Raw genomic sequence first — 27,935 nt, 5'->3', positions numbered from 1 at the left:
TTATATAACTCCAAGTTTCCCTTAGCACCAACTGCTGTCACAACTAAAATGAACTCACACACAAGTCTGAGTCGTGTAATGATCACTGATGCCTTGTCATCACTCCTTAACACTCATTACAAAAAAAAAAGGAACCAACCATGGAAAGTCAGAGCTTGAGGTTCTTACAATAGCGTTCCTCTGACAGCAACTGCAGTTCATTATCCTCTCCCCTCACCAACCCCGGTACATTCCCGGTCTTTGCCTACTCAGCAGATTCTCCGCAAGCTGTGCCGTTTTATGTGGAATACATTTCAGCAGTAAAATTTTCTATCACTCCCCAGCCAAATTCTCGACCACCTTCTCCAAGGCGAGCTGTTTTTACATTAAGTGATTTCTAAAATTCCGATCAAAATACTAGTCCCCCGCCACCCCCAAATCCGGAGAACCAAAGGGAGGTGCACAAAGAAACTAAATTAAAATTCGGGCAAAGGCAAACAAGTTAAAACAACTTAATTCCTCCGAAAATAATTATTTTGGAAGACGGAAGAAATTTAACTTTTAACTTTAACCGAACCCCTCTACTCTGCAGAAATTATCCAGTATGCTCTCAACTGTTTTTTGTTTTTGTTTTTTGTTTTAAATCTGACGTTAAATAGTGACCCACAGCACCGGGAATGATGAGAAAGCAATGACAAAGCTGCTTCCTGCCGGTCTTCCTCGCAGCACCCCAACCCTCCCTCCCCCACCCCTGCCCGCAACCTTCAATTCCCCTAGCCACGAACACATTTTAAAAAGTTTCTCTCGGTGCCCGGCTTACCTTGACTGGGCTGCCATAATTCAGTTTACAGAGCTCAAGGACTTCTGTCCATCGGAGCCTTCAACCCGCGGCCCTTCTGCCAGCGCCGCGCTCACCATTTGCTGGGGCCGGGCGGGGACGGTCTCCCCTACGCGACTCCCCGGTGTTACGGGACTACCTGCTCCCGAGCCCGGGCGTCCTCACCGCAGCCTCGGGCTCCGACCGTATTGGCTCGCACTAATCCTGATGGACATCCGGGCACTGGGGCCTCTGCAGGCGAATCACACTTTGGACCAGCTCGGGGAACGCCGCGTCCGAATTCAGAGCCAGTGAGATCCCTCGGGGCGATTTCGCAGAAGGGAAACCCAAGAAGCCCACGTCCAAAGCCCACCAGCGCATAGCTCCCACCGAGCGGCACTAGAACTCGGGCCAGCGTTATAAGAGAAGTGAAACCGTCTTTTGGCTCACTGAAAGTTGTCCGAGTTCGCCTGAATACCCCCTGTCAAGAAAGTTCTGGTGGTACGGTCCGCCTCCTTAAATGGGCACGGCGCTCCGCCGGCCCGAGCCGGAGGCTGCGCCGGGCGGGGGCACCTGGCTCGAGCGCCGGCGCAGCCCTGCTCGCTCGCTCGCTCGCTCGCGGCCGAGCCCCGCCTGCAGGCTCCTGGCTAGTGCTGTCTTGCCAGGTTTTAAACAATGTACAAACACACCGCGGGAACACACAGTACCCGGCCACTCAGAACTCCAGCTCCAATTTGAATATTTGTTGAATATTGGGCCCCAAGAGGCTGCAGGGAGCAAGGAATAAAACCACCAGCAGCAAACCACGTTCGCTACTTTAGATTATTCCAAATGCTTGCCGTCAGGAAATGTGCAACTAACGCACCCTTGTTTTACTTTGTTCGCTTTCAGTTTTGATTTCATTACACTGAGAAAACATTTACAAAACGCCCTTCCCTTTTTTGCACAACATACAGATTACAGAGTAAACAGTAACTCCTTTTGGGGTTGGCATTTAAAAAATCACTGAGGATGCAAACCAACTATGTAGTAAACACTATGTGAGAAGTACAAACGAGAAAACGGGTCCTACTAAGAGGACCAGGGAAGGCATTAGGTAAGCAGGACAAACCTTAGGTGGGCAGAGATGGAGGGAGGCTGTGCTACAATGTCTCCAGGGGATCCAGCAGCACACTGTACGAACTGGAAACTCTTAATGAATGCCTGTCCTGGAGACTCCTCAGCCGTTACAGTGTTGTCCACCTCACAAAGAGATAGTCCAGACTGTATTACTAACAAGCCATGGAATACAGACATGTTGACCTCCGACAAGAAAAAATACAATGCTGGGAGGAAGGCCCGATGCATCTTTATGTGTGGTTGATTAGTGGACTCCTGGGAGTCCCCAAGAACTTCTCAGAGGTCAAAACTATTTTTAGAGAACATAAAGACATGATCTATCTTCTCCACTGTGCTGACATTTGCACTAATGGTGCAAAAGCAATTGTGGGGTAACTGCAAGCGCCTTAGCACCAACCAAGGCAGTGGCTGCAAATGGAACTAGTGACACTGCATTCTCCACCACCACACACTAGCAGTTAAAACAAGTGTCCTTTAAGAATGTCCTTAATGGGGCGCCTGGGTGGCTCAGTTGGTTAAGCGACTGCCTTCGGCTCAGGTCATGATCCTGGAGTCCCAGGATTGAGTCCCGCATCGGGCTCCCTGCTCAGCAGGGAGTCTGCTTCTCCCTCTAACCCCCTTCCCTCTCATGCTCTCTCTCATTCTCTCTCTCTCAAATAAATAAGTAAAATCTTTAAAAAAAAAAAAAAAGGAATGTCCTTAATGAAGCAAGCAGTAGGAATTACTACTTTTGTTAAATCTCAACAAGGCCTCGAGCAGAGGTCTTTTTGACGTTCTTTGTGACAAAATAAGAAGTACACACGAACCACTCTGCTGCAGAGTGAAGTACAATCATCTGGAAGAAAAGCATGTGTGTAACTGAGTCGCGAGATAAACCAGCTGTTTTTTTGTTTTGTTTTGTTTTGTTTTTGACGGACTACCATTTTTACGTGAAAGAACAACTAATGAACTGTGGTTTTTCCGACTTGGGTTTTTGGCAGTCATTTTCTCAAAAATGAACAAAGTGAGTCTGTTTCCTCAAGGAAAACAACTGACAGTATTTATTGCCAATGATAAGATTTGAGCTTTCAAGCATTCTGGAAAACTTTACATCTGCCACTGTGAACTTGATAGCTTCCCAATAATTAAAAGACTTTTTCCAGTGAGATTGGAAGAGGATCCAGTCATAGCCTTGACCGACTCCATTTTGCCTTCAAATCTATTCTTCTTAATTGTTGTGTTTCCCCCCTCCCGCTTTATCTGTTAACTCAGGCAAGGGACCCAGTGGGCAAAACATCCAGTGATGGAAACCGAAACTATGCCCTCAAGAAACAAGGGCTGGCTGCCCTGACACCAGCAAGACCCTGCAAGATTGACCCCCAAGAAATCAACCTGACCTTTTGCTGCTCAGCTGCGGAGTACCCACCGATCTTTGTTCTGCATTTTCCCTATATAAACTTAGACGTATTCTCAGCACCTTGGAGACAGTTCTTAGGACATTAGCCCACTTTCTTCCTGGTGCTGGCTTCACTGAAATGAATTCCTTTCTTGTTTCACCACCCCTGGTCTCTAATCCTTTAGATTTTGTTAGCAGTGAGTGGCAGAACCTGGTGTGTTTGCCGCCCCCCACCCCCAGGGGGCCAGGTGCTCCTGTACCCTTGGGCTCCAGTAATACACTTTCTGGTGAGCCGGCCAGAAGCTGTGCTTCCGTTTTGTCCAGCCCTCTTGGGATCCCCGGAAGGAGCAGCTGGAGGCAGGGCGCTTGGGGCTCACCCTTTCATTTCCCAAATCAGGGACTATGACGGGTGGGAGACAACCACTATGGACCTCAGGCAGGGAAAGTGAGGAGAACAGTCCCTGACAGCTGCCAAAACTTGTTTTGGGGACACTCCTTTCCACTCGCCCCAGATAGGCACGAACTGCCTTAGCCACGTTTGGCGAAGCAGAGAAATGAACTGAGGAGTAAGTGCGCCCTGAAAGATTTGGTTCCTGGTAAGTTCCTCCATAGTGCACGCTGGACCCTGTCCTTCTCTAGTTCCCTGTTGTCTGAGCTCCTGGGAACCATTCTGAGCCTTGCATGGCTCGTTCATATGATTTGCAACAAGGAATTTATAGAATTCGTCATTAGAGGTACCATTAGAAAAGGAGAAGGGACGAGTGGCAAGTAGGGAAGTCAGGATATGTGTTTGTAAGATCTCTTGAAGTTTGTGTAAGAATGGGAAGTGCTATTTCTATACCCTCTCACAGCCCCCTAAGGAGAATATTGGCTGACTAGTCTATTTTTAGCTATGAACCTATGACTAAAAAGAAGACGGTATTTTACTGTTTCACCACCTGGCCTGTGTATATGTTAAGCTCAGAGGAAAGATGGTACTGAATGGCTCTCTGAGAGTTCTTCCAGCCATTCGGTGACCACCACCAAAGAGGGGGTTTTAATTTGGCTCTCTTAGCTTGTCTAGAAGCTGTTTGGTTCAGCCAGTGAAGCCCCGACTTTTGGGAAAGAATGAATGCTAACAGAAGGACTCTGAGCTTCATTTAGTGTTTCTTCTGTGTTCTTTCTGAACTTTTGCCTAGGAAGATGGGAGATACTTCTGTTTCCAAAGAAAGTCCATTAGGACATATTTTGAATAAATGATGCAGAGGGCTAAAAAGCAACCAGAGAAAAAAGCCTGTTTTGCAGGGGAGATAAAGGAATGTTAGTCCAAAGTTTGAATCTACCTCCAGCCTTGCTGGGGGCACCCCTGCCACCTCTGCCACCACCTCCCCCACCCCTTCCTGTCCCCATATCACCACTGGTTTGGCTTGCACAGGTGGCTCCTTCATTAACCTTGGTGCTTCTGGTGCCAAAGCACCCCAAGCTTTTGGGCCCCCTCTATATGAGGTTCGAACTGAAGTAACCTCCCAAATCAGCATGAAGGTGTCCAGGGGCTCCCCTAGACTCAACCCACCCACTTCAGATTTCCCCACAGGAGCCCCAGGTAAAAACCACAATGGGGAACAAAGTGATGGACTGTTTAGTGGACACAAGTGCAGCATACCCGGTATCAAAGCTAATTCAAAGTTGTTGGTTTAATTAAAAAAGACATGTCTTTAGACTTACCAGAATTAAATATAAAACTCATCCTACCAAGGTTTATTAAAGGTCAAATAAGCTCATGTTATCTCTGTTGCAATTTGTCAGCAAAAAGATGACTCAAAGTGATGGCTAATTTAGTCTCTCTCATGAAGTTTTCATGGGTAATTGTTAAAAGCAAGTAGATTTTTAAAAAGGTTTATAGGTAAACTTTTTTTGGTAAGATTTATTTGAGAAAGAGAGAGAGCGAGAGTGCACTCAAGAATGGGGGGGGGGGAGTGCAGAGGGAGAGCGAAAGAATCCCCCACTGAGCCCGGAGGCAGCCATGGGGCCTGAGATCATGACCTGAGCTGAGATCAAGAGTCAGACGTTTAACCAACTGAGCCATCCAGGTGCCCCTATAAGTAAACTTTTAAATAGCTTTCAAAATCTTTGGTAACCTAACTTTGAAATTCTGTTAGTTAAATAACAAATTGGTTTGAACTCATTGTATATGCAAGTCTTTTCCAAATAAAATAAAATACTGAAACATTAATTACTAGACACAGGTTTATCTGCCCTTGGCTTCTTATTACAAAGAAACTAAAGATAGTTGGGTCTACTAGTAAACATATTTTATGCTTCAATGAAAGTTGTACTGTGAAAAAACACGTTCCTAAAAATTATGAAATATATTCATAAATTTGCCAACCTCTAACAGTTCACAGTCGGTTACTAAAGTTTTCACTGGAGACTAAGATTTCTAAGAGTCAGAATTCTGTACATATAATTAAGACTGCTAGACATGATAAGGAGAGCCACTCTCTATGTAGGGAAAGTAAGATGTGTTTTTGGTAAGAAAGGTTAGGAGAATGGGAGTACATTTTTGTTGAGGAAAAAGAAAGTAATTTTGTCCCAGAATGAGACTGGTTAGAGAGAGAAAACTTAGGATAAAATATGAATCTAAAAAACAAAAACAAAAACGAAACCCCTGTGGAAGGCTTGTGAAGGGGAATCTCTGGAAAACAGTTCTGTGCATGTTCAGGACTAAGATTGGAATGAATGAATTTTAGAAGAACACTGGTATAAGACTGGAATTTGGGGGTTTTTTTCTTTCTGTTAAAATGACAATGTTTTCTTAGATTATTGGTCTACTCTTGATAAGAAATTATAAAGTTTCTTTTATCTGCCCAGAAAACCAAACTTTCTACATTTTGTCTTTATCAGGTCTTTGATTACTTAAGAAGGTTAAAACTTCTCATTATTAAAGGAGCTAAGTTTTGCTAGCAACTATGTAACCTTCTGTAGAATCTCGTATTGCCACTTTGGTTAGATTATTAAATGTTATGTTTTATAATGATTTTTAATTCTATCTAGGCATGTTGCTTTAAAACCTGAGGTTTTTAAAAAAATAAATTAAAAAAACCTGAGGTTTTTAACAAAACTTCCCCAAAATTCAAATTCTAAATGAAGTCTTTTGGACTAATTAGGCTTGTTTTATTTGGTATGTTAAGTTACATGGGAAGCATTGTCAAACAAATGATGATAAACCTTCTTAGGTTATATTGCATGGGCAAATGCTATAACTCTCCTAGAAAATTTTGTTTAAGATTTTATTTATTTATTTGAGAGAGACAGTGAAAGAGAGAGAGAGAAAGAGAATGAGCAGGAGCCCTGATGCCGATGCCGCCAATGCCGATAAGATTCCTGATTCCCGGGCGCCAGGATCATGACCTGAGCCGAAGGCAGATGCTTAACTGACTAAGCCACCCAGGTGTCCCTCTGTCCTAGAAATTATATGAAATTCTTAAAGTTTTAATATGTCCTGGTATAAGGTCATCACTTGACATTCTACTTATTGAAATGCCATGTGTCACAGAACTGGATCTCCTTGTCAGCTGCTAAAATTATAATGAACTCTCATCAGATCTTTAACCAGGTCCATCTTTGAGTCTTTTGTCATTTACAGTTACTGTATTTGATGCTCTCCCAAAATGTGTTTCATCTTAAAGGAAGTTCATGAAAAGGACTTCTGACAAATACAGGTTTCCGATATCCTTAAGATGACAAAACTAAACTGCGTAAGAATTTCCAAAACTAATGGAAACATTGCATTCAAACAGAACAAGATTTGATAACAAGGAAGTGAATGAATTGAGGAAGATGATTACAGTTTTTATGACTCTCCTTTGAAACACTGCTGGTTCTCTAATGTTTGCTCTTCCAGATTTTTTTTTCCCTTCCAGATTTAAGGACATTTTTTCTCTTAAAATATCTATGACTTACAGAAATATGATAAAATAGTCCTTGGTGAGCAAATGGAAACATTAATCTTTTCTCCCTATCTGAACCCTCTAGAATTCAGAAACTCTCAGTGAGTATTCTTTCTCTTGTAACAATTATAATTGTTTACATAAGTTCAATAAGAATCTGTTCTCCTTATAACAGAACACCATTGGAAACACTGGTTATATTACCAAGGCTTCGAGTGGAATGTCATATTTGAGAGAGACATACATAGACTCAGATATGACCACACAGCTTTAAGGAACTGAAATTGATTTTATGGAGCCAATAGATCCCCTTGGAGATATTCCCCAATACTTTGCTTACAGAGTTCCCAGCAGCCTTACCAAGTGAGTCAAGAAGGTCACTTCCTGGCAGATGCAGGAAACTTATACTTGGGGAACCTCAAGAAGAGAGGAATTCACTCAAATCTACAGGTGCAGTAGGATCTGATGGCAAGTATTTGGCTTGACTTCTCGCCCTGAGAGGCTATTAAAAGTTCAATCTGAAATTCCTTATAAAAAAATTCCAGCAAAGGGCGCCTGGGTGGCTCAATCAGTTGAGCATCTGCCTTCAGCTCAGGTTATGATCCCAGGGTCCCAGGATCGAGCCCCACATCGGGTTCCTTGCCCAGTGGGGAGCCTGTTTCTCCCTCTCCCTCTGCTGCTCCCCCTGCTTGTGCTCTCTCTCTCTCTGTCAAAAAAAAAAAAAAGTTCCAGCAAAGCAGATTTAAAAGACCTTATATGGCCAATTACTTTTCTTCCTGTGCTTATGTAAATAATTAGGCCAAGTTTGTTAAAACTGGACTTTTTTACAAAGTAGTCTTAATTTGGCTATCTTTGTTGGAAATGAGGGTGATTTTAGAGAGAAAAATTATGTCTCAATAACACACTTTTATGGATGTTAGATTCTAGTTTTGATTGTCTTTAAAGGTTTGTTGTTCACCTAACCTACACAGCTTGAGGTAAACTTCAGAGAAATTGTCACAATAACTCATGTATAGACAATCTTCAAGCCTGTTACTCTGTGGGGATAATAAAAGGACCCATGGGCATATGACTGAACAGCTGGACAATGGGAGGCACTTGCTCGTTAGGAGTTCTTACCACTCCCTTCTCAGTCCACATTAAATCTGAGGTTGCCCATCAGACTAGCTCTCTCAAATTATTCACCCAGGTCACATAGGACCTCCCTGGGGAAATATGAGATGGAAGTGAATATTTCTTTGGTTATACTTTGTTACCCCTGGTGGGAAGTTGCAGCTCATCAACATGTGTTTGCCTTAGTAAAAGAACAGATTAAAAACCACCACCACCCCCCCACTACCCTCACCCCGCGTGTGGGAAATGAATTACATGGCGAACTGAGTAGCTAACTGCTGAGCAAGTCCAATGGAGTAAAGCTGCCCCCCTATGTAATAAAAAGCTAGATAGTATTCAGAGATCATCTCAGGCAATGGTATTGACTTCCTGACAATTGTGTAACTCAACTATCACCTTGACGGATTCCGTGTGGCTGGGAGGGCAAAAATTGCTCCTTACAAGCCAAGTGTACCCCACTCTATGGGGTTAGCTACAGACTTGTGGAAAATAATGGATGGCTTTACCTTCCTTATGACTGGATTAGCTGATGCACTTGGGGATAAGTTATCTTCCACTGATTAAATTAAAGTTAAATCCCAGTGATTTCTCATAACTAGGATATTGTTAAAGCTCAACATCAGGCAAAGAGGGCTTCTTGATGGTTTTATCCCTTAGCCATATTTGTCCCAGGAACTGCCTCTATCGATGTGGGGGGCTTTAGCCGAACATACAATAGCCACCTTTATGCAAACGCAGCACGTAGTCACTCTCCTAAATGATGAAACCACACAAATGCAAAAGGTAGCCCTTCAAAACTGGACAATCCTTGACATTTTGACTGCAGCCCAAAGGGGAACCTGTCCTCTCCTTAAAATAGAATGTTATGTCTCTATTCCAAATTACTCAAAAAAATGTTAATGGAAGCCGTGAAAGATTTAAAAACACGTAACTGCTAGGGATGCCCTAGTTCTAGATCCTTTCAGCAGTTGACTAAATTTGATTCCTTTTAAACGGAAATATGCCCTGTTAAGCATTGCTATATTTCTTGTTCTTCTCTTTGGTTGTTGTTTGACTTTGTATTTGTCACACAGAAGCCCACGCTTGTACTAGCTCGGAGATGCCCTTGCTGTCCTCCTCAGCGGGAACACAAGAAACAAAATTCTCCTAACCTGTCAAAATCTTCCATTCCAGAATTCCTACATTATCCCTGGTCTGCAGGAAGTAGTTATGACTGTCGTCCCTCCCCCTTCCAATGAAATGGAATGATGGCGTGACAGTGAGGATTTCAAGGAGGACCCAGGCATTGCCCTGGCTGGACTCCATTTTGCCTTCAACCTTTTCCTCTTAATGGCCTTGTTTTCCCCTCCAGCTTATCTGTTAACTCAGGCAAAAACCCAGCGGGCAAAACATCCCATGATGGAAACCAAAATTACCCCCTCAAGCAATAAACTACTCCCCTGGCACCAGCAAGACCCCACATGATTGACCCCAAGACAACAGTCAAGCAGACCTTTGCTGCTGCAGCAGGTACCTACTGATCTTTGTTCTGCGGTTTCCCCGTATAAACTTAGACGTATTCTCAGCACCTTGGAGACATTCTTAGGATATTAGTCTTCTGTATTCCCACTGCTGACCTCACTGAAATTCCTTTCTTGTTTCACCACCACTGGTCTCTCGGCCTTTAGATATTTTTAGTGGCAAGTGGCAGAACCTGGTCTGTTTGGGCCCCTCCCCATCAGGTGTTCTTGCACTCCTGGGCTCCAGTAAACAAGATGAGGGAAATAAATGTGATTTTAGAAGATCTGCATAACTTCGTGACCAATATCTTCTATTTGGTACAAAGTCATGCATGGGCAGAAGATTCACGGAAAGTATAAGACAGATCAATGGATTCTAATGTAACACAGTAAAAAAACAAAACAAAACACCTCAGTGACAGGATTTCAGATTCCACTGCAACTAAGCTTTAAGAAAATATGACTTGTAGAGTTTTGGTATAATATCAAAGGAGGGATGAAAATACTGCCCCCCTTTTCTGTGTAAGGCTGGATCTTCTTCATAGATTTCAACCAAAAAAACATTGCAGCAGATTGAATACAGAAGCATATATAAGAACCCAGCTGCCTTCACTTGTATTAACTTTCTATTGTGTTAATAATAAAGAGATTTGTATAAATGTAAAATAATGCCATAACTGTTATTAATTTATTTTATTTTGGAAATAGTTTTTTTTTAGTAAGAAAGTATTTAAATAATGGGTTTATTATTTTAAATATCTCAATTTTAATTTTTTTTAAAGATTTTATTTATTTATTTGACAGAGAGAGACACAGCAAGAGAGGGAACACAAGCAGGGGGAGTGGGAGAGGGAGAAGCAGGCTCCCCACTGAGCAGGGAGCCCAATGCGGGGCTTGATCCCAGGACCCCGGGATCATGAACTGAGCCGAAGGCAGACGCTTAACAACTGAGCCACGAGGGCACCCCTCAATTTTAATTTTCTTAATAAAATATTTGATTTATTTGTCAGAGAGAGAGAGTGAGCACAAGCAGGGGGAGCGGCAGACAGAGGGAGAAGCAGGCTCCCCACTGAGCAAGGAGACCGATGCAGGACTTGATCCCGGGACCCTGCGATAATGACCTGAACCAAAGGTACATGCCTAACTGACTGAGCCACCCAGGCTCCCCTCAATTTTAATTTTTAATACAGTAAGTATCAATAGATAAAACCCATATATATAAAACTCTTTGGGGTTCTTGGGCGCCTGGGTGGCTCAGTTGGTTAAGCGACTGCCTTCAGCTCAGGTCATGATCCTGGAGTCTGCTTCTCCCTCTGACCCTCTTCCCTCTCGTGCTAGCTGTCATTCTCTCTCTCTCAAATAAATAAATAAAATCTTTAAAAAACAATAAAATAAAATAAAACTCTTTGGGGTTCTTAATATAATTGTGGGGCACAAACTTTTCCATGTCATTTGCTAATACTTTCATGTCCCCCTCACCTCTCCATACTCATCATAGCTTCTCTTGCATTACAGGTAATATTCTTAGAACTAGTCCCTTAGCACCTACATCAGCTTTGAAAAAATATGGTCAGATCACCTGGGACTTGTGTTAAAAACACAGTGGAGAGGTGCCTGGGTGGCTCAGTCATTAAGTGTCTGCCTTCAGCTCAGGTCATGATCCTGGGGTCCTGGGATCGAGCCCCGCATCGGGCTCCCTGCTCCACGGGAAGCCTGCTTCTCCCTCTCCCACTCCTCCTGCTTGTGTTCCCTCTCTCGCTGTCTCTCTCTCTGTCAAGTAAATAAATAAAATCTTTAAAAAAAAAAAACAAAACAGTGGAGTCTAGAACTACTGAATCAAAGTCCTTGTGGGTTGAGGTCCCAGGGATGTGCATTTCAGCACATTCTCCAGGTAATACTTGTCTGCTTCTAAGTGAGAACAACTTCCCTAGATCAAGCATATTTAGAAATGAATGTTAAGAGCTTTTTGATTCACTATTGGTTTATAATCCCTGAATCATTTTATGGATCACAGTTGGACCGCATATATCTTCACTGTCAGAGACCTCTATCAAACAATAAAATATAACTGCATGCATATATTCATAGTAAAGTGATAAACCTTCAAGGAAACAAAGTATAAATTCAGGAAAAAAGTCTACTCCTAAGAATTTTCTGCTTGCCATTTCCCCCAGTTTTTCTCTTGTTCTTCTCAATACTAACTAGGATCATCTGTACTTTAAACAAATTGGTATCAGACATCTAAGTAAGATGAAACAGTATTTCATAAGAGCATTTACTCACAGAGTCTCCATTTACCACAGGCTAGAAATGTAACGTCAGTAATATTAAAATTACATGTTTCCTCTGTGAAATGTGTTAATTATTCTGGCACTATTTAACTGTGAAGAAATGAAAGAATACAGCAAACCGTTACCCAAAAGGAAAAAGGGAATCACCAGATCATGATTACACCTTGAGATAACCCAGGCTGTCAAAATTGTTTGTAAATTAGTGAGGGTAATTTAAAACTGAAGCAGGATTATACTGGACTTGTAACAGATCTAAAAATACTAGAGGAAAGTGCAAGAGCAATGTTCGGGAATCAGATACTGTCTGGGGCTGAAGTACTGCAATACCAACATGCGTGTTACTGTTTCCAAGCACTCTGAAAACACCAGTGTCCTAACCACAGACTTGTTCAGTAATGAAACTGAACAAAGAGGACATTTTTAACCTTTGGGGGCGTAGAGGGGCACGAAATTCTTTGGATTTTGGATGAAATTTGAGGAGAAAGCCCCATGCATACATCTGTTATACTTTGATGTGTTCATGATCTCCCTGGCACCCACCACGGGAGCCCCCTGAGGTTTTGTAGACTTCAGGTGAAGAACTGCTGAGCCCTGAAATATGCTCAAACTGGACCAGCTCATAGACCCAACTTAGCTTACAAGTTAAGAGGTAAGATCACCTGTCAATCTTCACTGCCCCTTTAAAAACTTGGAGCTATCTTATTAATTGCCCAGTGCAGTGAAGAATTGCTAATGAAAATAAAAAGATGTTAGTTGACACCAAAACATCATCTATACAACAAAATAAGAAGTTTCTCTGTACAATGAGAATATGCTAATCAGTCTACATTTTCTGAATTAATCCTACAGTGACCAAGTATGCTAAAACCAAAAGGTACACAATTTAATACATAGGATGGAATTTATAAGGTGAGTGGGACAGACTATTTTATAATCCAAACTATGTTATTGAATCACAAGGCTATCTTCTTATTGGCTCTTTAAGTTAATGTCCTTTATAAATGACACTTGAACACATGTAGTGGCAACAACATATGGCATGTGTAATACACTGTAAGTACAATCACAAATATGTACTAGATATTGTTATCCAAGAGTGAAAATAGAATCATCTTTCCAGTGCTCCATTATCTATTTGGCAAAATATACAGGCATATCTTTAGAAATATATATAGTATATATATATATATATATATATATGTTAATTTTTTAAAAAACTTAGAATGCAAAATCTAACATACCTCAGTTGAAATTAAGGTGGGGGGGAGGTTACACAGGTTGCCTTAATCCAAACTGTAAAATGCCTCATTCAATGTACTATGCATTTGGTCCACAATAGTCATCCAATGATTCTACTCTTTAATAGCATTTTGGGTCTAAAAGTTACATAGGTCAAATCTCCTATGAACTGCTACTTCATTTCAATGGAAATGTTGTTTTAATGAGGACATTGCAAAACTCACTTCATGAAAAGAAGACCACTCAAGGTTGCCACTGGAAGATTTCAAATAAAGTAGACAGGAAAAGGGAGAAGAGGCAAAGGAGGAGAAAAAAGATGAGCAGTCCGAGGAGGGCAGAACTAGCAGGGAAAACAGTATCATAAGCATCCCTGGAAATTAACTGACTTCCCCTTCAGCTATGACCTCAACACAAAGTAGTCCTCCCCTCACTGGTCTTGAGAAAACCGTCTTCTTCCCCAGGCACTATTCCAAAGCTTTACTCCACATTTCTCAGGTCCTCTACTACAGTAGTCTTCAAACTCGGGGGTCCAAGGAAATTCACAAGAGGTATGAGGGCAAAGGTTTTACGTAAATCTCTTTCCAAGGTCCCTAACTTCCCTCTTCAGGCTTTCCTTTCACCTCCCACTTGCCTTTCCCTACCTGAACAAGAGAAGCAGGCCTCTCACTCTCTCCAAATCAAGGGCACACTGCTCCAGGGTGTAAACAACTCTGAGGCCCCAAAGGAACAGGTCTATGTGGGAGAATCCCTGAGCTCAAATCAAGAAATATTCAAGGGGGATTCCTCATTAAAGGAACCTCACTACAGGAACCAACCTGTAGCAAGGCCCAAGCCTTCTCTATCTAGCTATACAGAACTACAAAATGAGGGGGAAGATTTTCTCTCATAGGTTTCACAATGAAGACTTGCCGTTTTTCCAACATTCTGTCCGGGTGGGGGGCCGTACACAAGCAAAAACGTTTAGGACTACTGCCCAGCTTCAGCTCACTCTTGACTGAATGAATGTCTTTTTCTCTACTTCTGCTTTACACTTTTCCATGTCTCCTTCTGTTTGTGCATTGTTAGAGCATTCCCCCTCACCGTCCCCAGGACGCCTGCCCTTCCATACCAATGACTTATTCACAGCCTGCACACAAGCTTAAATTTCCAAAACCCCACCCCAATACAAACACACAAACACCCCCCCACACACACACACCGCTTTAAAAAAAATTTTTTTTGGACTTTATTTATTGAGAGAGAGAGATCATGAGCAGGGTGAGGGGCAGAGGGAGAAGCAGACTCCCTGCTGAGCAGGGAGCCAAATGTGGGACTCGATCCCAGGACCCTGGGATCATGACCTGAGCAGAAGGCAGACGCTTAACTGACTGAGCCACACAGGCGCCCTAAAAAAAATTTTTTTTTTAAGATTTTATTTATTTATTTATTTATTTATTTATTTATTTGAGAGCGAGAGAGAGCACATGAGAGGGGGGAGGGTCAGAGGGCAAAGCAGACTCCCTGCCGAGCAGGGAGCCCGATGCAGGACTGGATCCAGGGACTCCAGGATCATGACCTGAGCCGAAGGCAGTTGCTTAACCAACTGAGGCGCCGCCCCCCCCCATTTTTTATTTTAGAATAATTTTAGGTTTACGGAAAAGTGGCAAAGAATTCCCATATACCTCCCCAGTCAGTTTCCCCATTTTCACATCTTATAGCTCTATTTATCATTTGCCAAAATTGAGAAATCCACACTGGTATATTACTTTGAACTCCAGACTTCGTTTTGAATTCAGTTTTTCCATTAATGTTCTCTTTCTGTTCCAAAAGCCAATCCAGGGTATCACACACTGCACTCTGTGACAGTATCTCCATTTTTCCTGGCTTTTCGTGACCTTCACAGCTTTGAGGAGTTCAGGCCAGGTGTGCTGTGGAATGTCTCCCTCCCCTCCTCCACCAATCTGGGTTTATTTGATGTTTTCCCTTCAAGGGAAGGAGGGAATTACACTCCACCTCCTATAGAGTGTGGTGGTATCTATACACCCTATCTGGAATTCCTCTGTGGGAAAGATATGCTTCTTCTCCATTTATTAACTTATATAATCACTTCTTTTATATCAGTATGGGCTCATGATTATGTTATCCTTTGGGTCATAATTCAGTGCTACATGATTTATTTTATTCATCAAATTGTTCCAGCCCTGGCCATTGGGTGCTCTCAGGTTAGCTCTTTGTCCCTTTGATTTGCTTCCCATCCTTTTGTCTTTTGAGCACCTCCTTACCTTCTGGTCCTACAAGATGCTCCAGGCTCATCTACTTTTCTCTGCCTCCGTTCTAGAATCAGCCATTTCTCCCACATATCAGTCTCCTCTTCTCAAAAGCTATCACCTGGGGCGCCTGGGTGGCTCAGTCGGTTAAGCATCTGACTCTTGGTTTCAGTTCGGGTCATGATCTCAGGTCATGAGATGGAGCCCCGCATCAGGCCTCACATGAGGCTCTCCGCTCAGCTGGGAGTCTCCTTCTCTCCCCCTCTTTTGCCCTCTCCCCCTTTGCCCCCCCACCCCGCTCGAGCTCTCACTAAATACATCTTAAAAAAAAACAAAAAAACTATCACCCGATCTCCTGCCATCCCAGCCAAACTTCCTAAATGAAGAGCAGTTGGCTTCATTTGTAATGCCAGGGACCACCTTCCTTGAAGCTCTCCTCTGTAGACTTTTAGGATGCCACTCTATTTGGGGAGGAACTCATAATTCTTTCTGCTCACACAACCAGAATTCATTATAAGACATTAGAAAACTTCACTTAACTCTCAGTCTCTGTATGTAGTCTTGGAAAATATCATCAATGACTCTCCAAAAGTGTAACCTTCAGCCCAAACCTCTCTCCACAACTCCAAGTTCATTCTTCCCAGCTGCCCAGAAACATGATCCTAGGTATGAAAAGGCACTTGGAAGGCTGTCCAAAATGGATCATTCACTTAGTGGAAAGTGTATCACCCTGGAGAAGCCAAGAGACACCTATCATTCAGCCTGAGCTGCTGCTTGAGTCTGCAAACGGCGCTTTCTCTATAAAGGAGACAATGTCTCCCTCCCCAAAGGGATGGGAAAGAACTGAGAGAGGAAGGCTAGAGCTGTTCCATTCCCGGGAATAAAAGCAGAAGGCATAATTTAAAAAAGGCTTCCAATTAGCAGATCAGGAGGGACATGAGTAACATAAAACTAAAAAATGTCATCTTTATAATGTGTTTAACTGCAATGAACAGCAATAAACATCTTAACACCTGCTTCCTTAAATTTTTGACTAGCAAAAACCAGTGAGTGTGGTATGTGAAGTAGAGTAGTGACACCTTTAAAAAAAGAAAGAAAGAAAAAAGGCAGAGGGGGCGCCTGGGTGGCTCAGTTGTTAAGCGTCTGCCTTCAGATCAGGTCATGATCTCAGGGTCCTGGGATAAAGCCCCGCATCGGGCTCCCTGCTCCACGGGAAGCCTGCTTCTCCCTCTCCCACTCCCTCTGCTTGTGTTCCCTCTCTCGCTGTGTCTCTCTCTGTCTAATAGATAAATAAAATCTTGAAAAAAAAAAAAAGATTGGGGCGCCTGGGTGGCTCAGTTGTTAAGCGTCTGCCTTCGGCTCAGGTCATGGTCCTGGAGTCCCGGGATCGAGTCCCGCATCGGGCTCCCTGCTCAGCAGGAAGCCTGCTTCTCCCTCTCCCTCTGCTGCTCCCCTTGCTTGTGCTCTCTCTCTCATGAGCTCCCTCTCTTTCAAATAAATAAATTTTTACAAAATAAACTATAATCAAATCTTAGTTCCAGAAAGGAGACCAAGGTCATCTAATCCACATCTCTACGCAAGAATGCTCTTTCTCTACCTAGTCTTGTTTGCCAATCTCCAGGGACATCTGTTGTAATTAAAAAGCAGCCCCTCCCACTGCTGGTCAGTGATGGGACCAGAAAGTTGTGCTCCACAGACCTAAAATTGGCTTCCTAGCAGCCGTCATCCATTGGTTCTACTTCTGCCCTCTTGATCCTAATGTAGCTGTCCAGCTTTCTTTTGCTTACTGTTTGAGGGTATTTCTTTTTCTCTTCTTAAAATTTTTATTGTTATGTTAATCACCATACATTACATCATTAGTTTTTGATATAGTGTTCCATGATTCATTGTTTGTGCATAACACCCAGTGCTCCACGCAGAACGTGCCCTCTTTAATACCCATCACCAGGCTAACCCATCCCCCTCACCCCCCTCCCCTCTAGAACCCTCAGTGTGTTTCTCAGAGTCCATCGTCTCTCATGGTTCGTCTCCCCCTCCGATTTACTCCCCTTCATTCTTCCCCTCCTGCTATCTTCTTTTTTTCTTAACATATATTGTGAGGGTATTTCTTATTCTATCCTTTTCCCTTATACCTATGCATGGTTTTATATTTAAAATGCATCTAAAATAAAATAATATCCATCTACTGTAAGGGTATTGTGTTGGGCAAAGCCCAGTCTGCTGGATCTTTGCTTGTAATTGAAATGTTCAATCACTTATTTTAATGATGTTGTTGGGTTTAAGTTCTACCAACTTGTTATCTCTTTCATTTTCCCTCCAGATTCCTGTTGCTCCTTTCCTGCATTCTTTTGCAAATTTTCAGGCCCCACCCAAACCTGCAGAATGAGAAATGTGGGTGGGGCCCAACAACTGGAATTTTGACAACCTTGTCCAGGTGATTCTGTTGTACAAGAAAGTTTAGAAACCACTGCTCTAGGGCTAATAGAATGCATCCTTAACGTACCAAATTCTATTTAGAGTCAATCTTGTACCTCTTCCCAGCTGACACTTCCGTCATCTAATTCCTTTTGGAAATTAAAAATAATCACAAGGTCTTCTAGAACCCCTACCATTCTCTTAGTTCAGATTCTTTCTCATACATCATCGTGCTTTTTCAATAGCTTAAGAATTCTTTCTCTTGCCAACCTTCTCTCCCCACTTAGCCTTCAACACTACTGCCAGAATATATCATTCCTAAAATACACATCAGATGTTACTCTCTTTGTGGAGAAAAAAGATAAAATTCGCATTGCCTGTGGCCTCCAGGATGAAGACCATACTTCTTACGGGGACATCCAACACCCATCCTTGTTGGGTCAAACTTCAGCAGCCCTTCTCATCTGCCAACCCCCTCCACTGCTTCCTCTGCTTATCGCCACAAACACCCTCCAGCCAGATGCCTCTCATGCCAGCCATCTTTGCACAAGAGTATTTTCTTCGTTGGAATGCTCCTTCCCCCTTCTCCAGCTGGAGACCCCCTACCATTCCTCAAATCCCAGCCAATGCAGCTCTTCTAAGAAGCCTCCTCTGCTATCTTAACCTTCATGCTCTCCCCCAAGCTCCTAGCTCTCTGGTATATCAAGTCACGAGGTGGGAGAGGATTGGCGGGGTGGGGGGGATGTGCACTCGTTCGAGTGTTAAGGCAGCCAAAAGATAACGCAGCTGACGGATAATGCCTGAAACCGAAGACTGTGAGGAACTGGGCTCCCGGCAGCTGCGAGACCGCTTCCTACACCTGAACCCCAGGGACAGCTCTGCCCTGAACCAACAGAACCTGAGGTTCTCTCTCATGATGTAATCGCTGGGCTCTGACCTAGGTCCACACGTGGAGATCAGTCAACTACTGCCGACATTTCAGAAAGTCCAAAGGAAATCCCGTATTTGCCCGTGGAAAGTATGGGCAGGACTCTGCTTTGGGCCTTTCTGGAGTGTCTGCCAACTGCGCGTGGTAACACCAGGGAGCTCATGCTCACCAGGAAGTCTGACTGACAAGCTTATGTGGTTTGATTACGTTAAAAACAGGGAAACAGCAAAGTTGTTTAAATGGAGTTTCTTTAGTAGAGGGGCTCTTTCAAAACACAGGGTCCAAAGAAGGGAGAAATAATAACAGAAAACAATAATAATTTAAAACGCACACAGAGGACCTGACTTTGGAGACAGGTACTTCCCCACAGATGTGAACTAAGAATGGAAACAATTCAGATCCTTCAGACTGAGCACAGGTTCACAGCCTTGACTCTCTGTGAAAATCACCTGAGGAGACTGATAAGTTCCTGACACTGGGGGCCACACCCCAGGCCAATGACTCTCTGGAGGTGGGACCCCTGTGTCAGTATTTTTTTTTTTAAGATTTTATTTATTTATTTGACAGAGAGAGACACAGCGAGAGAGGGAACACAAGCAGGGGGAGTGGGAGAGGGAGAAGCAGGCTTCCCGCCCAGCAGGGAGCCCGGTGCGGGGCTCGATCCCAGGACCCTGGGATCATGACCTGAGCTGAAGGCAGACGCTTAACCATCTGAGCCACCCAGGCGCCCCCCTGTGTCAGTATTTTTAAAATGTCCTGAGGTAATTTAATGTGAAGTCAAGTTTCAAAACCTCTGCTTTTGATCCCTGCTACCTCAGCTGAGGGCGACACGGGAGGCTGCTCAGAAATACAGGATCTGGGGCGCCTGGGTAGCTCAGTCGGGTAAGCATCTGCCTTTGGCTCAGGTCGTGATCCCGGGGTCCTGGGATCGAGTCCCACCATCAGGCTCCCTGCTCAGTGGGAAGCATGCTTCTCCCTTTGCCTGCCACTCCCCCTGCCTGTGCTCTTTCTCTCTCTCTCTGACAAATAAAATCTAAAAAAAAAAAGAAAAGAAAAGAAATACAGAATCTTAGATTCCATTCCAGATCTACCAAATCACAATCTGCATTTTAACAAAATTCCCAGGTGATTCATACACCCAATAGAGTCTGAGAAGCACTGTTCTGTAAAATATAGAAGATTTAAGAATTCCTTAAACTCTCAAAGACAAGTGACCAATATCATCCCGATATTCAGTCTAAAACAATAATCTCTACACAATGTTTTGGTGAAGTCCTCTACGAGTTGGGGACTTTTCCATCCCTTCAAAATACCCTCAAATTTTCCTGAATACACACATAAGAAAAAGGGAAGGATGTAAGAATTGGAAGAGAGGAAACATTTCCCCATCTTTGCAGGCCATTTTCTCCTTTTGTGGGAAAAAAAGTTTACATACAAAGACAAGCCACAATGGTCAGTAAATTGCAGCTTATAAATGACATTAAGATCTTATCTCCGGGGGCGCCTGAGCCTGGGTGGCTCAGTCGTTAAGAGTCTGCCTTCGGCTCAGGTCATGATCCCAGGGTCCTGCGATCGAGCCCCGCATCAGGCTCCCTGCTCCGTGGGAAGCCTGCTTCTCCCTCCCTCACCCCCCTGCTTGTGTTCCCTCTCTTGCTGTGTCTCTCTCTGTCAAATAAATAAATAAAATCTTAAAAAAAAAAAGATCTCATCTCCCCACATATAAAAAGAGGTTATGTCAACTATTGACGTTCGCCTGTGATAGCCAGGCCTGACCTAAATGTGTTTTTATTCCTAGCAAATGTTTGAATCCAAACAAATCAAAACCTAATATGAGGCACAAGTTTTGCATTCCATTGGAGGGCAGAGGCTCTTCAAAAAACCAGGGGGGTTTCGTTTGAGGTCATGAGCTCTGCCTCCTACCTAGGTCACATGCAAAACAGGAAGATTAAAATGAAATCAAAGCAGCATTAAGCATCTATTATGTCCAAAGCCCTGCACAACCCTATAGGAGAGATTTAAAAATCCTTTGTCTTCTAAGCGCTTACTAACTCAGGGAAAGGGCATTTTTCTATGTCCTAAATACCTTGAAAATATAACAAATCTAAAGAACAAAAAGTTGATTAATAACCAACTAAACCTCTTCATGATCAATGATCTCTTAGTTATGGAGTTAATTAGTTTTAAGCATCATTTTTTTTTTTTTAAGAAACTTACACCAGTTTTGGTTCACAAATGTTGCCTATAGTCTCAGAAAGGAGGCGACTTCCTGGCTAATCCAATTAGAACTCATCCAGTTCCAGTGGTCAAGGTGAGAACTCTCAGCTGGGAACTCTACTCCCAGCTGACAGACTAGTTAGTGCCCTTTAACACCTCAGAGCCAGCTGGCCTCGTGCCTTAAAATGATTAACAACTTAATGGGCCCCTAAGTTTCTTCCACTTGGAAATTCACAGAAAGATGACTTTCCCCCAAATACAATATCCCCTCAGTATGTGTGCTTGAGATGTTTAGTAACAGTCCTAGATACCAAAGCCTGGGCACAGTGGCAAGCAAGGTGCTGGGAATAATTTTTCTTTAATGTTTTATTTATTTATTCATGAGACTCAGAGAGAGAGAGAGAGAGAGAGAGAGAGAGGAAGAGGCAGAGGGAGAAGCAGGCTCCCCGCCCAGCAGGGAGCCCGACGCGGGACTCGATCCCAGGACCCTGGGATCATGACCTGAGCCGAAGGCAGATGCTTAACCATCTGAGCCACCCAGGCGCCCCGGTGCTGGGAATAATTTTGTTAGTGACATGAATTGTGAACACCCACAATATACAGTACTTAACCTGTATTAAACTAATTCCCACCACAAGCTATAAAGCCAAGTACAGTTTTACCATCCCTGCTCTACAGACAATGATGGCGAGGCCCAGGGAGTTGGGTGATCTTCTCAGTCACACAGCTGGTACGTGGTGGGACTGGGCTATCACCCTGGCACCCTGGCTCCAGGAACCCTTGCTCTTAGTCACTATGCCAAGTAGCCTCTGGAGGAGCTACTGTTACAATGTCAGGCCGTAGGTCACTGGATCACTTTTACAGTCTTTTAGAAAATACTTTTCCTGACATCTAGCTATGTTTCATCACAGCATTCCCAAATTTGATATTACTTTTGAACTGCTTCTGCAAAAGGCAAAAAGGGATTTATTTGGGATCATGACCTGAGCCGAAGGCAGACAGAGGCACCCGGGCACCCCAAATAAAATATTTTTATTAAAAAAAGAAATTCAATATCTGGGACCAGCGCATCTACCATATTTTAATGACTAAAGATAAGGATATATATATATATATACTAAAAAAAAAAGCAAGTTGAAGTAAACATGGAACTCTAGTCCTGGTTTTTACCTGATGTTTCAGGTGCTCTGAACACTCAAGTTTCCCCCCATGAAGATGTGGTTAAGAGATGCCAGCCTCCATCCTAGCAGAAAGTCTGCAAAGCTGTAAGCTAATGTTACCGAGTCTGAGGGGTAGCAGTAAGGCAGTTACTGATGGTGGTGTCGTCTAGGACAATCACTTTATTAAGACAAAGTGCTTTCAGAATAAGAACTTGGCTGAAACAATTTCAACTAATAGCATTTCTCACTCCTCTCTACCCCTCTTCTCTCTCCTTTAATAAATGCACAGTTGCAGGGAGCCATATATGTAGGTTACATATTGCCAACAACCTTAAATAAGTGGATCACAGCTGTGTTTTCTTCATACTTCTTTCCTGTCAACAACTAACCAAGGCTCTTTGAAAATTACCAAAGCAGGGGTGCCGATGGCTCCCACTGAAGGGGACCTGCTATCTTCTACAACCCATGTAGTCTTCAAGAAGTGCTGAGTTGGTACTACTCTACAATGGTTATTGCCTCTGGTTTCCACCTGGATATGAGTTATCACCTCTTGAGGAATGAAGTCGTCCACACAGAGGGCTGACTGTCAGCCAAGTCTGACTCAGCCCAGTCCATAAATTGTTTGTTGTCAAGCCCCCACTGGCCCCCTCACTCAAAGCTCAGAACTACTGTGGTCAGACCCTGCTCAGGAGAGGGTGAAGGGCCAGGAAAAAAATCACAGAGGAGTTTTCTAGGGTCTAAGGTCAATCAGGCCATTCAGGCTGAGCCCTGGAGTTCCTGCCGGCAGAGGTACGCTTAAATAAAGGCTTAACCACATGCAACACTACTGCTTGCCCTTAAGAGTGTAAGATTCTAAGAAGGAAAACAAGAGGGGGTGGCTGTTTCATAAGGAGCAGAGAAAAAACAAGAAAGGCAACTAATCTAATCCTCTTCCTTATTTTATAGGTAAGAAACAAGTACCAGGGTTTCCCGGGTTTGAACAGACTTTAATATGATTTTCTTAAAAAAAAACATAACCACAGTAATATTATCCCATCTAAAATGTTTTCTTTAAAAAAATAAAAATAGGGGCACCCGGGTGGGTCAGTCGGTAGAGCGCCTCTTAGTTTCAGCTCAGGTGATGAGCTCCCAGTCCTGGGATCAGCCCCTCAGTCGGGCTCTGCACTCAGTGCGGGGTCTGCTCCAGATTCTCTGCCCCAACCCCCCACACCCCGGCTTGCATGCGCCTCTCTCTTAAAATTATTATAAAGTCTTTTTTTTAATTAAAAAATAAAACCACAATGTTTTCTTTAATATTAATTACTGTTTAACATTAATAAAATTTTCCTTTAATAGCCTCAAATATCCAGTTAGTCTTCAAATTTAATTGATACGCTTAGATCAAACAGGATCCTTTCATTACAGGGTTCTGTCTCTTGGGTTTTTAAATAACCTATATTTTTTTTTTCTACAGATTTGTTGGAAAAAAAGATTACTTCCTGTAGCGTTCTCAGGTTATGGATTTTGCTGACAGCATGCAGGAAACCCGTTTCTTGGTCCAGTGTATTTCCCATAAACTGGCTTGACCAGATCCCTGTCGAAACTTTTGGAAAGACTGTTCCACAGGTGGTTTGTCTCCATCCCCCTGAATCACATCAGGATACACAACAGTTACCTCTTTTAAAAAAAAATCTTAATATTAAATAAATGGATCCAGGTGTTATCAGCCACCCTAAACCATCCCACTGAAAAGCTTCTCACTTTTTTTTTAAAGATTTTATTTATTCATGAAAGACAGAGACTACTTTTTAACCTAATATTATCAGCTAATGGTCACTGCCTATTTAGTTTGAGAATGCAAACATTGAAACGATAATATTCCAATGCTATCACTCTTTATGCGTTAATGTTTTCCTGTAAGTAACATTTCCTCCTTAATTATTTGGTGACCCAGTTTGTTCAGGAAACTAGGATAAATGCTTGATATTTTATTTTGTTTTCATTTTTTTTTTTAATTATGAGCTGGTTCCCTACCATTTTCCAAAGGTGGTTAATGGATGTTGCTGTTTTAGTATCAGTTTAAATCCCAGGGTTTAAATGTATTTGATATGTTTTAATCCACTCAGTTTTATTCTTTTAAGCTTTTACGCTACCATTTGGCTGCTGGGAAACCCTTCAAGTTGTTTCTGGAGTCTTTTTGTTATCACCTAAATAGTCTTTAATAGTGCTTTGCTTGGAGCGCCTGGGTGGCTCAGTCCTTTTAAGTGTCTGCCTTCGGCTCAGGTCCTGGTCCCAGGGTCCTGGGATGGAGACCCACGTGGGTCACCCTGCTCAGTAGGGAGCCTGCTTCTCCCTCTCCCATGCCCCCTGCTTATGTTCCCTCTCTCGCTGTGTCTCTCTCTGTCAAATAAATAAAATCTTAAAAAAAAAAAAAAAAAGCTGAATCTCTGCAAAATCAATCTTAATAATCAATGCAGAAAATTACAATTGTTGGGGTGCCTGCGTGGCTCAGTTGGTTGAGGTGTCTGCCTTCAGCTCAGATCATGATCCCGGGGTCCTGGGATCGAGCCCCGAGTCAGGCTCCCTACTTGGTGGAAGTCTGCTTCTCCTTCTCACTCTGTGTACACTCGCTCCATCTCTCTCTCAAATAAATAAATCAAAAAAAATTACAATTGTTCCATGTCCTTTACAAATTTCTATCAAAATACTAAAATGTATGCTATAAGTCTAAAGGTTTACAGGGAAATAACTTCTATATAACTTACAAGCAACAAGTTATATATAAATAACATACAAATATATAAATGAGATAGTTTATAGGGAAATGAAGAGTAAAACTAGTATTTATTAAATATGCTGTGGTTTCGGGCACCTGGGTGGCTCAGTCGGTTCAGCATCCAACTCTTGATTTCGGCTCAGGTCATGATCTCAGGGTCATGAGACCAAGCCCCAGGTTGGGCTTGCGCTGGGTGCAGAGCCTGCTTAAGATTCTCTTTCCTTCTCCCTCTGCCCCTCCCCCCATTCTCTCTCTTAAAATAAATAAATAACTAAAACTAAAATTTAAAACATTAAACACATGGAGAGTTAAAGGGTTTTATTTCTTTGTTTAAAAAAAAAACTTTCTAAGAGTACTTTGAACAGTGCTTGCCTTCTTGTCACATAACTCACAACACAAAATGGACATCTCTTCTACACCTTGGCAAACTGTCATACTCCTAAGTATGGATCAACTTCCAACATTTTATCCTTGGCTCTTTCAATGCGGTGAAATGTCTCACTGTGGTGAAGTAAGAGTTCCTTTAATGTGAGTGTTTCTGAGGCACCTCATCCCCTGGGACATCGCCCTCCTCCTCATCACAACCTCCTTCCTCACTTAGGTCAGTAAGTACCTCTCCACTGTGTTCCTCTCTCTGGCGGCACATTCCCAGTCAGACACTTCTTCTGTAGCTTCCTTTATGCTCCTTCAGCATTTCTCTCTCAGCATTGTCACTTTCTTTTTCTTTCTGCAGTTCCATATTTGTTGGCCAATTCTCTCTTTCAATTATCCATTTATGTGAAATGCCCCAGGGGTTTATCACTGGGAGACAAGGAGACAACACAACTACAGCGACCAATCATGGGCAGGCTTTAAAAGAAGTGACATGATTGGTTACTGATCGTGATGCCCTTTGTTATTTATACAGTGATTTGTAGAGTAAGGAACAAGTTTGCACTTTATGAAATTGCTGTGCTAACTGAAATTTAAACCACCGCGTTTCGGGACTGGTATTACTGAAACCAAGATAACGGAAATTTGTGCGCACTGGAACTGTGCAAAGCAAGGACAGACTATGATTTCTATCAGTAAAGACAAACCACCAGCTTGAGAAACAATTAGATTCATTTGTTCACTGTTGCTTTCCACTTTTAAGGGCTGGTTTCACCCTCCACAATTTTGATGTAATTCTCTTTTATAATTATGTATAACATTTAGCAGTTCCAAGGTGAGCCACAAAGCAAGGTATATTCAGGAAAGTCTAGTTTCTATTTTTGTCCTGCCATCAGTTTTTGGGTTATTACTTATTCTTTTAATATAAGCAAATGCATATACATTTTCATATTCTTCCCTTACTATATTTTACTATATTTTTTTTAGAGAATTATTTACTTCTTTTAGAGAGAGAGTGCGCCCACACACGGGAGGGGGGGGAGGTGGGCAGAGGAAGAGAGAATCTCCAGCAGATTCCCTGCTGAGCAAAGAGGCCCACTAGAGGCTTGAGCCGGGGACCCTGAGATCATGACCTGAGCCAAAATCAAGAGTCAGATGCTTGGGACACCTGGGTGGCTCAGTCGGTTAAGGGTTTGCCTTCGGCTCATGTCATGATCCCAGTGTCCTGGATTGAGCCCTGCATCAGGCTCCCTGCTCAGGGGGAAGCCTGCTTCTCCCTCTCCCTCTCCCTCTGCCCCACTCCTGCGTTCTCTTCTCTCAAATAAAAAAATAAAATCTTTGGGGGAAAACAAAAGAGTCAGATGCTTAACTGACTGAGCCACCCAAGTGCCCCTTCTGTACTTTACTTTAAAAAAAATTATACATCTTAAGGACGCCTAGGTGGCTCAGTCATTAGGCATCTGCCTTCGGCTCAGGTCATAGTCCCAGGGTCCTGGGATCGAGCCCCGCATCGGGCTCCTTCCCGCTCCACGGAAAGCCTGCTTCTCCCTCTCCCACTCCCCCTGCTTGTGTTCCCTCTCTCGCTGTGTCTCTCTCTGTCAAATAAATAAATAAAATCTTAAAAAAAAAAAAATGATGTCTCTTAGAGATCACACAAGAGTAGAAAATAAAGTCCTCATTTCATTTTATACTTTTATAATGCCCCATTATGTTGAATTACCAGCTTTTTAATTTTATTTGTTTATGTATGTATGTATGCAATCTCTGCACCAATGTGGGGCTTGAACTCAGGACCCTGAGATCAAGAGTTCCATGCTCTTCTGACTGAGTCAGCCAGGTACCCAAAAGTACCAGATTTCTTTTAAACCAACTTCCTAATGATATTTGTATTATTTCATCTTTTGCTATTACATTTAGTCTGTAATGAAAAAAACCTATAGATACCTTTTTCTTATTTTTGCCAGTGTATCTTGGGGATAAATTCCTAGAAGTGAGCTGGCTGAATCAAAGAGTAAATGCAAATGTGATTTTGCTACTAACTGCCAAACCCCCCTCATAGGATTATACCATTTTGCATTCCCACCAGCTATGTATGAAAGTACTTTGTCCCCTACAGTCTTATCAATAAAACATGTTGTCAAACCTTTTATTTTTACCACCCAGATAGACAAGATATGATAGCTTACTGTAGTTTTCATTTGCATCTCTTTTATTTTGCATGACTGAGCATCTTTTCTTATTAAAGGGACATTTTAAAAAATGTAACTGCTCCAACAGGTTTGATATTTTAGGATAAGAAAATTTTCATTCAGGGCACCTGGATGGCTCAGTCGGTTAAGCGTCTGCCTTCAGCTCAGATCATGATCCCAGAGTCCTGGGATCGAGCCCCACATCGGGCTCCCTGCTTGGCGGGGAGTCTGCTTCTCCTTCTCCCCGACTTGTGCTCTCTAGCTCTCTCGCTCTCTCAAATAAATAAAATTTGAA

At 42.8% G+C, this 27,935-nt stretch overlaps 1 protein-coding gene across 5 annotated transcripts in view; it reads right to left on the bottom strand.

Moving 5' to 3' along the window:
• The window catches only part of AFF1 (AF4/FMR2 family member 1), a 202,261-nt gene that overhangs the window by 130,211 nt on the left and 44,115 nt on the right, over positions 1 to 27,935 (bottom strand). Inside the window, exon 1 of one of the 5 annotated variants that reach the window (XM_035725786.1) lies at positions 800 to 1,271. The exons of the other annotated variants lie outside the window; for them this stretch is intronic. Within the exon in view, the coding sequence (XP_035581679.1) occupies positions 800 to 816 (17 nt within the window). The 5' untranslated portion in view covers positions 817 to 1,271. Of the gene's footprint in view, positions 1 to 799; positions 1,272 to 27,935 lie in introns of those variants that run through there. 5 annotated transcript variants of the gene reach the window in all.

The sequence above is a fragment of the Zalophus californianus genome, chromosome 2 (genome assembly GCF_009762305.2).
Source record: "Zalophus californianus isolate mZalCal1 chromosome 2, mZalCal1.pri.v2, whole genome shotgun sequence".
Classification (NCBI taxonomy): domain Eukaryota; kingdom Metazoa; phylum Chordata; class Mammalia; order Carnivora; family Otariidae; genus Zalophus; species Zalophus californianus.
This window is presented reverse-complemented; position numbering and strand designations above follow the sequence as displayed.